The sequence below is a fragment of the Schistocerca americana genome, chromosome 6, assembly GCF_021461395.2.
Source record: "Schistocerca americana isolate TAMUIC-IGC-003095 chromosome 6, iqSchAmer2.1, whole genome shotgun sequence".
Taxonomy (NCBI): domain Eukaryota; kingdom Metazoa; phylum Arthropoda; class Insecta; order Orthoptera; family Acrididae; genus Schistocerca; species Schistocerca americana.
Window position 1 is genome coordinate 553,773,508 of NC_060124.1, and position 11,870 is coordinate 553,785,377.

At 38.2% G+C, this 11,870-nt stretch overlaps 1 protein-coding gene across 1 annotated transcript; it reads right to left on the reverse strand.

Annotated features, from left to right (window-relative positions):
* Positions 1-259: 259 nt before the first annotated feature.
* LOC124619540 (ankyrin repeat domain-containing protein 27-like) lies at positions 260-10,342 on the reverse strand. Its single transcript, XM_047146006.1, has 2 exons — positions 7,238-10,342; positions 260-6,887 (listed from the first exon to the last, which is right to left on the reverse strand). The coding sequence occupies exon 1, from the start codon at positions 10,192-10,194 to the stop codon at positions 7,333-7,335; it is 2,862 nt and encodes a 953-aa protein (XP_047001962.1). The 5' UTR covers positions 10,195-10,342; the 3' UTR covers positions 260-6,887; positions 7,238-7,332.
* Positions 10,343-11,870: the final 1,528 nt, after the last annotated feature.

Consider the following 11,870-nt stretch of genomic DNA (forward strand, 5'->3'; position numbering starts at 1 on the left):
AGCATCTCCCATCATATATATTCTCTAATGACCACATATCAAGCACATTTCCCACAATGTGTACTGTGGATAGCAAGTTCTGAAAAAGAATGTTACCTTTCACATGAAGCTGAAATTGATTGTCTCTTTGATGCTGATCTTTACTGATTCTTCACATTTTAATTATTCACATTTCTTTCATAGATATTCTGATCTGCTTTATCCAGAAACACTATGCATCAAAAACAAAAGCAGTTAAAACTAAATTCAAAACAGGCAGTTGTAATTAAGAATATGTATTTGCTGAAAAAAATCAGTCTGATACAAATTACAATGCTTCCAGTTGTGACATCAAAATTTTTCAGTCTTAAAAAAATTACATCTATTTACACATACAATATAAAATTAACAAAACACTTTCTCCAGTTGGTTTTAGTTTTCAACATATACGGAAGCTAGATTCCAGCATAAAAATACAGACCTATCGACAATTATCAAGACTTTAAGATAACGTGCTGAGCATATACAAAAACATTTACAAATGATATTTACAATTATCAGTATCACAGTAATCCAAAGCTCCATTTGGCTGCCTTCCTATCCAAAACGGGATTCCGTGTGACTAGGGAGAAATACAAGGTAATTCAAGATGATTGTACGAAATTGTACAAAAGATTCTGCTCAACAATACAGTTTAGCAATATGGGTAAATTGGTACAAACAGAGCAACTGAATCCCTATATTAAATGAACAAGAACCTCCACGATCAAACATCTCTGAATATTCCAATTCTATAATATATTCTGCAAACTTCTATAAGTGAAATTCTAGGATGGAAGCAAACAAAAATGAGTAGAGACTGTACCACCCATAACCACTCAGACACTCCAAACACCCCAGCCTTTGGCTTCAGTAAAAATCACTGCCAGTGGGTGCATTTATGTGTCTATGTGGTTGTGTGTATATAATTCAACTAAAACAAGAGCAGTTGCAAAGCCTTTCCTCATTTCTGTGTATTCAGTACTTACTTGAAATAATGAAAGTTGTTTCCAGGAATAACTTGTTGTCAAATTCAGTTTGTTTCATAGTTTCATTACTAAATGGTTCAAAAAGGGGTTACCTTGGCTGTAAGTATTGTTATGGTTCTCTTTTCGCCAAAAATAACAGTGAGACCTTCTCATCACATATTAATAAAAACAGTAACAGAAAAACTTACAAGAGAAGGTCAAGATTTCAAAGAATTTCTTTCCATATTAAATTACAAACATGTTAGTTACACATGTTTAGTTAGACAATATTTGTCAATTATAATGACACAAAAAAAAATTAGATGGATTTAATTCCCACAAATGTTCAACCAATTCTCATAAGACATGACTAGACACACTATTACAAATTAACAAAAGAAAAAAGAAAAAATTTTGTCCCACATGCTCAATGTTCCTTTATCTTTTCACATTGTACACAGTCTGGAAATAAATATCAATTATGTTTCCTGCAGTCTCATTTGTTATTAATGCTTTGAAATTAGTTCAATTACATGTCTTACATAAATTTATTTGTAAATATCACCATTGTCTTTCATTAATATTTTCCCAAACAGTAAGCACAAGATTTAATTTACTGCCTGCACTCTTGTGTTTCAGCTGTTTTTGTAGGAGTGGGATGAGGTGGAGAGTGTTCTACCCTATTGTGCTGTAGTGAGAAACAAAAGTTCTTCCGGTATTCAGAGCCACTGGCATATCCAGAGGTAACAGCAACATACAATTTGTGGTATTACTCTTCATAAAAATAATGCTAATGTATAAGGAACAAAGACATCAGCAAAATACTCAACAAACTGCATGTTCAGAAGAAAGTATATCTATTACTATTACTAAGATGATATGATTCACTCTTGCCATTCGAGGGGCACCTATGCATTGTAAGTCGCATTGTAAGTTGGGTACAACCAAACCTGACTGTGGTGAAGACAGATCTATGGGAAAGGGGAGGGGGGGGGGGCAAAGAGGGCAGGGAGGTAGTGAAACTTCATGTTGACATGATGTGCATAGTACTTCTAAACAATGCCACATTCTTTAACCTTCAAGGGAATTATCATGAATCTGTTGCACAGTTGCTTGAATGTAAGGAGTTTCCACTAAAGACAAATTGCTGTTTTAAACTGTGTGTATCCATTAGAATGGTGTCCTAAAACATCACGTGAAGAAATTTGTACCCATGTCTATTGATAACACCCTCCTGTAGTAGATGCTGCCTCCTGGGAAAAGTGTAGTTACACAGTTGCTCGAAGAAATCTTTTCAGTATATCGTGGTGCACGTAAGAAGGCAGCTGTACAACAGCTTCTGTGCAAAGAGACAGACAGAACACTTTTTGGTGTGACCAGTGTGCTCTCTGCCCCATCCTGTACCTCACACTCCAGCTGTTGCTTACCCCACTAACTGTCAACGCATGGGTGAGCGCTGTATCTGGCCACAGTTTCCACTTCTGGCTCTGCCTGCCAGAATTTATGTGCTTTGGAAACTATCACTGTTGATCCTTAATATAATACTTATTGTGTTGCTGCATGTCACTCATAATGAAGAGTATAGTGGCTAATTAACCACATCATATCTAAACTAATATGAAAATCAACACTTAACACAGCCCCAGAGTGTGTACTACAGGCAAACATGATACAATTACATTAATGGCTGGAGCATGAAGTGGTACATGCTCCTTGGCACTGTGCATCATGCCACCACCTGTCTTCTTACATCCACACCACTATTATAATCATAATATAGAAGAACGCTTGCAGCTATACAAAAAAATTCCCAAAATGAAGGATAGGGAATTCATCTGCACATAACTTATGGATAAGAAAAGACAACATCTTAGTGTACTTGTAATGTGGATTCCTACTGCTATAATATTAAACTAATTGCAATATTAAACTGATTTGGCAGCACTAACAAGTTGTGACATTGCTTAACACCTTACAGTCATTAGAAGTACATACCTACTATTTCAAAAGAAAAATTAAATGAGTTGTGTATGTTTTCAATTATATTCAGAATAATTACCATACCTAAGGCAGCGTAGTTACTGTATTGTTACAGAATGTCATAAGCATACACAGATGAACTCTAAACAACTTTCTGTAAGAAATTATGGATAATATAACTGTTTATTCTCAATCAGAAATTAACAGTATGACTACTGAGAGGTGCGGTACACCTTCCCTTGATGCCATGGTAGCAGCAGCAGCAGCAGCAGCAGCAGTTGGAGAGTGAGGTTTTTTGTCTTCACAAACCAGCAAGAGCAACTTGGTATACTTCTGCAGCTTTGTTGCAGACCATTATGTATGTATGTTATAATGCTGTTTTCTCTCTACAAGACATTAATAAGTATGATCATTTATCATCTGTGGCAGTACTGTTTACCTATGTAAACACTGATATACTTTATTAACTTGTTTTTCCCAATGAAGTAAATTAACCACAGTTTAAACAGATCTGTCAAGCAGTGTGGATATTTAAACTGAAGAATCATCATCAGCAGTGTAATCACTTTTGCTTCTGTTAAGTCTGAGCTAAGTCCATTCTGCATCTTCATCCTCCCAATCAAGAGATTTATCTAGAATAGTTTTTGGAAATCAATCCACCCACTACAATAGTACCTATAAATGTCAACAATTAAAGCACAAGCCAAAGAGAAAAGTATAGAGATGATGTGAAGCATCTGGACAATTCTGCAAACAATCTACAAGCACAAATAAAAGAAAACCACTGTACATAAAATCAACAGGGTAGAAAGGAAAGACGAAGCATCACATGACATGCCAGTGTTTGACATCTTTGATGGAAAATTAAAGCATGTCATTACTCAGGCAATACAACGTAATAACAAAGAGTGGAAAATTACAAAAAGTGATGATCATTTCTTTAGAACAAATTACTAACAAGTCCTAAGCTCTATGAGAAAATGGTTCGGCTATGAAACATCAAGCCAAAAGCATCTGACTGACTTGTGATGATAGTCACTAAATTAGACACTTCTGTTAGTAGAGCTCTTTAATGTCTCACTGAACAGCTGCAGGGCATAACAGTTTTCACCATGACTAGTGACCGAGCGAGGTGGCGCATTGGCTAGCACACTGGACTCGCATTCGGGAGGATGACGGTTCAATCCCGTGTCCGGCCATCCTGATTTTGGTTTTCCGTGATTTCCTAAATCGCTCTAGGCAAATTCTGGGATGGTTCCTTTGAAAGGGCACGGCCGACCCTTCCCTATCCTTCCCTAATCCGATGAGACCGATGACCTCGCTGTCTGGTCTTCTCCCCGAAACAACCGAATCCAACCATCACCATGACTATCAGCTTAAATAAATGTGACCTGGAGTAGAAAAAAGTTACTAGTAAAATCACTTACATTCTCTCTCAAATTGTCATAAGGATGACACGCAAAACTGAGTAAACAGTTCCTATTCACATGGGTAACCACACAGTCAACATGGAGATTAACGGTCAACAAATTACTGAGTGAAACTTCCTGACAGGTGGAACCTGTGTGCCAGATGAAGACTCTAAGCTGGGACATTGAGCAAGTGCTCCACTGACTGAGCTACCCAAACATGAGTTACGACCTGCACTCACAGCTTTAGTTCCACCAGTACCTCACTTTCTACCTTTCAAACTTCACAGAAGTTCTCATGCAAATTTGCAGGACCAGCACATCTGGAAGAAAGAATATTTCATTGTGGAAGCATTCCCCAGACCGTAGCTACACTAAATCTCTGTTTGATACATGTGAAATATTCAGAAGACACAATGTGACACTCAAATACAATGCACGAATGCCCCTAGAATGGCAAGAGTGAAACTTATCATATACAAGATTGTGATTTTATTTTCGTTTCTGGGAAATTTCTTCAGTAGGCGTGTGCAATCTCTGGCAATGGCTTCCCTCTTTAATTTCTATCACATCTTCCTCTGATTCTAAACGTACACTGCCCCACAAACAGTACCTAGCTAGTTACACATAAATCTCACTTCCCTGACACAGTGTCAGATAGACTATGAAATAAAACAGGGCCAAGAGAATGAACAGAAGCAGAATGGATGAATTTCCACCTGTTATCATGATCAGCAGAGAATCTTCAGCAGTGTTGCAGGAAGTGATACTACGCCAGTAAATGAAACAGCTTTTAACTTCTCTGACTGTCAGTTTTACAGACAGCAAAGTGTTTTATAATGCAGACAGTGAGGAGTATCCATAAGAAAGTTTTCAGTGCATGTGGAAACCCAACTTAGAAATATTTTACACAATGAACATCTTCAGTTCCAATCTTTCCTTCTGCTGAGAATGGTTTTGTAATTTCCCTTCAATCATATCTTTTAATAACAAATTATTACTTCAAAATTCCAAGTGTTAATCTCCAAAAGTAACTGCCACTGTATTAATGTTGCTGTTACAAAAACCATGAACATACCACATAAAGTAATTAATAACAATTTAAAAATAAGCAGATTTACTTTACATAGCACCAAATGGTTAGCACCAATAAGAACATCAAGATTTATGCAACCATGCATACACACACCATAAAAATGCCAGTTACCCAGGATTCAGATTAAAGCAGCCTATGTTGCATTATTAAACATATATGGTTTGGAACAAGTTATAAAAATTAAAAAAAAATCTAATAAAAAGTAACAGAATGCTGTGGATCACAAACAACTCCAAAATAGCATTGACTTTCATGGGACATTGTTGGGGAGATCACAGTAAAACCGTAAAGCTTACAGATCACTTGTACTGAATGGTTACGCAAAATCTACTAATGAAGTAAAACATATCATAATTCAAAATGTATGGTCTTCTGAATGAAAATTGGGTTTCAGCAACCATGAACTCTTAACAAAATGAAAATCAAAAGTATAGTAAGGCAATATATTCCTATAACAGGAGACCATCACTGTAAAGAACATAACTAAGGTAAGTCATGAATAGTGACACTTTTTCTGAAGTGCCTGACCAAGTCACATTGCTAAATGTGATGGAAATAATAAATTGGTGACAGATCTTTCAAAGGCAAAGAAAATTGTAAAACACACACATGTGCTTTTGCATATCATTGTAAAGTAATGCCTTTCAAGTACAAGAGAATAGCACTTTTCACTGCTCCACAGTATAGCAATTTAGTACTTAAAAATGAAAGACAGATTCAAAATGTTGTACTGTTTACTATCTGCTTATAAGTGCTTTTTCACCATGAAGGCCACCAGCCTTAAAAATCAACACCAGTCAGAAACAAATATAAATTCAGTAAGGCCTCATAAAAGTCATATAAGCATCAGCATTACCTTTGCTCATTTTTGTTTACATTTCACTTTTCACATACAGTACAATTCTTTAGTAGCTAAAGAAAAAACCCATCAGATGACAACATATAGACCTGTGTTCGCTAATCCATTATTTATTCTGCATTCCCAAGAGAATTTTATTGCAACTGGACACTTTGCTCAAACAGTTTTCTTACTTTATGAATTAATTCCTCTAATAACAGACACATGAAGATTCTACTTCATGGAACATTACGAAAACACATTCTCGCACAAAGAATTCATTTCTTTCAGGACTATGTTGTACACTGTAGCCTACTTAGGCTGATAAAAGAAAATTACAATGCACTGTCTACTAACATCTGAATCTTGTGGTGTATAATAAATATACAGCATTCTTGATACATAAGGTTTCTGAACGACTTGTTGAACACAGAGATCTTGAAACAGTTAAATTATAGGGAAACTGCTAACAGTTATTTTAATAATACACTAATAACATCTATATGTCTTAATTTCTGAAGCAAGCAAATGAAGCCTTAACATCAATGAATGTTGCTCACAGGCCAAAAAGTAACTACATACTAACTAACTACTAAACTCCGTCGTCAGGCCACGAATGGCCTACCGGGACCATCCGACCGCCGTGTCATCCTCCGAGGAGGATGCGGATAGGAGGGGCGTGGGGTCAGCACACCGCTCTCCCGGTCGTTAAGATGGTTTTCTTGACCGAAGCCGCTACTAATCGGTCGAGTAGCTCCTCAATTGGCATCACGAGGCTGAGTGCACCCCGAAAAATGGCAACAGCGCATGGCGGCTGGATGGTCACCCATCCAAGAGCCGGCCACGCCCAACAGCGCTTAACTTCGGTGATCTCACGGGAACCGGTGTATCCACTGCGGCAAGGCCGTTGCCCAAAAAAAGTAACTACATATAGACATAATATAAATGTTGATACTGGTAAATACTGTACTAAAATATTTTTTCTTTCACTCAGTAGCAAAACCATTCAGTACACAATTCCCTTCAGCAGTCTTTACTCTCATCACCATTTCCAACAAATTGCTTCCCTCCACGCAACAGTTTGACAATGGTAAGAGCCATCTTCTCTTCAGCTTCCTGTACTGCTGATTTACCAGATGCATTCTTCAAATCCAACCTTGGAGATGCAAGCTGCAACAATGTTTCAACAAGTCTTATGCTGCCAACATAACAAGCATAATGCAAAGCTGTGTTCCCATGCCAATCCTGAATATCTGGATCTGCAGACCGCCTTAACAGAAGCTGCACAACCTGAAGTCTCTGATTTTGACAAGCAAAGTGAAGTGGTGTTGCAGCTTTGGTCCGAGTCCGTACATCTACTAGTGCACCAGCATCAATCAGCAAACGTGTAAGATCTAAACGCCCATGCATAGCTGCAACATGTAATGGTGTAAAGCCCTCACCATCACAAACATTAACATCAAGTATATGGTGTGAGTGCTCTTCATCAGTTCCATTTTCATCTGAATTAACATCATTTTCCGGTTGACACTTTTCACAAGTGCATAATGGGTGACATTTTTCATGCTGTTGTTCTGGCTGTTCTGCCTTCTGTGATGCAGCTTCATCATTAGCATCAAGTCCCATGTAATAACAAGCAAGTCTTGTGTCACCAGCAGCTATTGCTTTCAGAAGCTTCTCTACATTCCGCATCCCCTGTGTAGTCTCGGGCAAGACTCCATAAAATACTTTTTTTGTCTTTGAACCTTTCTGCAGCGATGCACCTGACACTTTCCTGGGTTTCACACTGTCGCTGAAATCAAGAGTCTTCTTTGATGAAGCTGCTACATGGAGTTCTTTGCTTTTTGATGTGAGGTTTGTTACAATGCCATTACTACTACCAGGCATTAAACCACTTGGTGGCATTGTTTTTATGGCCCTCATCAGAAGCCTTGTAATGTGGATGTTGTGGGCATAATCAAGGGGTGTTATGTGGCGTTTATTCTCTGCTCCTGGCCGTGCACCATTTTCCAAAAGCAAATGGACAATACCCTCATAACCCCAGCGAGCAGCATTATGAAGAGCAGTATTACCTTGACTATTTGCACAATTAATATTTAATTTCAGTCCAACATGTTCAGCAAAATATATGATTGCCTTCACACAGCCTTCGTGGCCATTATTACATGCCAAATGAAGTGGAGTATTGCCTTCGTTGTCAGCAATATCTATGTGTGCACCTGCATGAGCCAACAGTAACAGTGCATTCTGATAACCTTTGGCAGCAGCATAATGCACAGGAGTTGAACCACTATAGTCACAGGCATTAACATTAGAACCATACTTCAGAAGAAGATCAACCATAGTTGGGCGCCCAAACATGCAGGCCACATGGAGTGCTGTGAAACCTCTGTCATCACATGAATTAATTGTGGGAGTAGTGTTGCACAAGCTTTTCGAAATGATACTCTCGCATTTATCACAGGAACATAATGGATGGCATAATTTCAATATTATATCATTTTTCTTGGTAGATGATTCTCTCTCTCTCATACAATTTGAACCAATGCTTCTATCCAGAATATCTTTCACCTCACTTTCATTTCCCAGTTTTATCTGTTCAAACAAGTATTCAATACCACTAGGCTCAGCAGACACTCTCTGTTGTTCCTCATCATCCTTCTTGTACTTGTCATATTTTTCTTCATAAACTATTTGAGCTTCTGGAATGGAAGATCCTAGGAAAAGACCAGAGTTAATGTGTTCAATTGCAGCTTCTAAAGATGTAATTAAGAAACTGTATTCATCCACTTGACATTTAGACGGATTTGAAAAATGAAACTGTTTCATAAATGTCAAGTGAGCAATCCAGTTAGGTAGACCAGTTTTAATTACAAGGAAAACTATCATAGGCAACAGATCATCTGCAGCAATAACATTACCAACAAAAAGGTCAGGACTGTTCTTGCTAGGATGTTGCTTTGTGATGGCTCCCAACATACGTTTCAGACAGCCAACCTTGCCCAATACAGTACTGTACCCATCAATACGAGCGAGTTCCTGCTTCGCCCAAGGCACAGTATCATATAGATCTTGGCGAACACCTAAATCTCTCAACTGGATATCTGAAAGATTCCTAATGATTTTATTCAAATTGGCGTCGTCATGAGCAGTACAGGCTGTTACACCTTTTATTACTTTCTTGTACACAGTGTGAAGCATGTAGGTTTCCACTGCTAATTTAACATTCTCAAGAAGATGTTTATTTGTACTTGTTCTTTCTCGTAGACGGCTGTCTCTTAGAGCATTCTGTAAACAAATTGTGTACAGACTACCAACTAAATCTTTCTGCACTTGAAGCGGTTCAAACTCCAAATTATTATTACACGAAAGAAAATCACGAATCAACTGATCAATTTTTTCAAGTACATCCCTACCTCTACTTTCCGTCCACAACAAGTCTATACAGTCCCTCAAAGTCTGAATACTAATGACGACTGAGGAGTTACTGCTCACTGGCCCAAAATCTGAATGACGTTCAAGTGGGTGTTCTAAACATAATACTTTATACTTCAATAGATCATCTGTGTAATACGTTTCTTCGAACAGAATATGAGTTGTCACGGGTCTCGAAATATCGTTTTCTTCCACTGTAACCACACGATTACAAATACGGACGTCCCGATCATTTAGCGTTCTAAAATGACTCTCTGGTAATTCGTCGCTCGGAATCAGGATGTGGCTAAAAAAATCCTCTACGGTAAGAGCGTACTTTGGCACTGATCCTTCACACGGTACACAAATTATCCATCCTTCGACAGTTGCTTTCTGAAACAATTCTGTGTGTTCCGTCTGCAACATGTGAAAAAAAGGATTTTCATTGAGATCTTCATCGTACGATTCCATGACAACGATCAGAGATCACACAAACGGTTGACAACACTACCACTTCACAGCACTAACACCAAAACAACGAGATCCAATAGTTGTCATACTTCCTTTCTTATGTAACTGTTGCACGCACAACTCCCTCCTTCACTGACATTTAAGTAAACACATACGCACCAAAGATTACACTGTTACGAAACTCTCCGCTCAATCCATGGAGGTAAGAATACCTCCATGGCTCAATCGTACAAACCAAAGATGTTAAAATCTATGGAGATGTCCTAACGCCATAAAAGTAAAGCTAGGGAGTCCGCCATTTCTTTGAGACCAAAACATTGTATGAAGTACAGTCTAACATAATAGCCGCGACACTTTGCCTCGATTTTGTTGCCTACCGCGCCAGCAGCGCCCCATGCGGCCAGTAACTTAAACTGTGAGTCCGGCACGATCGTGAAAGCGAAGAGCGGTTGTTTATTTTGATTTCTACAATGGTTTTTACAAGCGGGAGCGTTTGTAGCGCAATAAATTGCAGCAACAAGAGGAAGAAGACACCACAGCTGTCTTTTTTTAGGTTTCCTAAGGATCCTGAGAGGTATATACTATCATGTTACTAAACTGTATCGTCAGGATTCACTTGCAAACTACATGTGAATTAATGATTAATGTTTCGTTTTAGTGGCAGAAAGTGACTAGTTAATAGCAGACGAGAAGACCTTATGAAAAAAGACCCAGTTTAACTCCATAATAATATTAGGTTTTGTTCGCTACATTTCGAACAAAACAGTTCATGAACGCAAACAATAATAAATTTGTGTGGAATGCAGTACCCACACTGTTAGACATCCCAAATAAGCCACCTCAACTGACGACGAAGAGGAAACTGCCACTAAGATTCGACAATCCATCTAAACCTGTAAAACAGTCCTATGACAGAAGCAGCCAGTTAAGCTCTCATTGTATCAGTGCCAGATTTGTGTAAATCGTCAACACAGACCTGCTTTGATGATGAAGTGGTTATTAAGTGCAGTTATTCGTGTCTTAAAAAAGCGTAATGTTTGGTACGTATTTCATTCACTTCTGTTGTTAGTCACTTAATTTTTCTTGCTTCCTTCGCATGATGACATTATTTTGTTAGCACCTTGTTCACTTACAGATTGTTTAAAAATTATTCAAATATTTGGTTTTGCGTGAAATGTAATGTAATCAGCTTATTATAATGTTTTCAACATAGTTCACCCACTATTTGGCAATTGCTTGTCCCACTTAGAATAACATAAAGATGACGGTCGTACTTGTGGGCACGTGTGAATCTGTGTGTTTATATTCTCTTGATATCAACGAGGTAAGCTGCATTTCTATCCAACGTCACAAGTGTTTCTTTACGAATGTGTTGTAGCTTGCCACTCGATTCGTGGTTTTTGTCCATACTTGCGCTTATTGTAGAATCATTTTTAGAAACATATATGCCTTCTGATACTACACAAACCCTTGGAGGCAAGAAAATACCTCAAATATTTCGTAAATTACGTAGGAAATGGTTGCGAAACGAACATTATGCTTACGACGCGTCTGATGTTCACCTTACTCGCCGCTTGGAGCGCTAGTGTCCCTCCATCTGTCATACAGTAACAACTTTAACAGCAGTGAGTGTCGCGACTGTTATGTTAGACTGTGGTAAGTAGCATGTGCCCTTT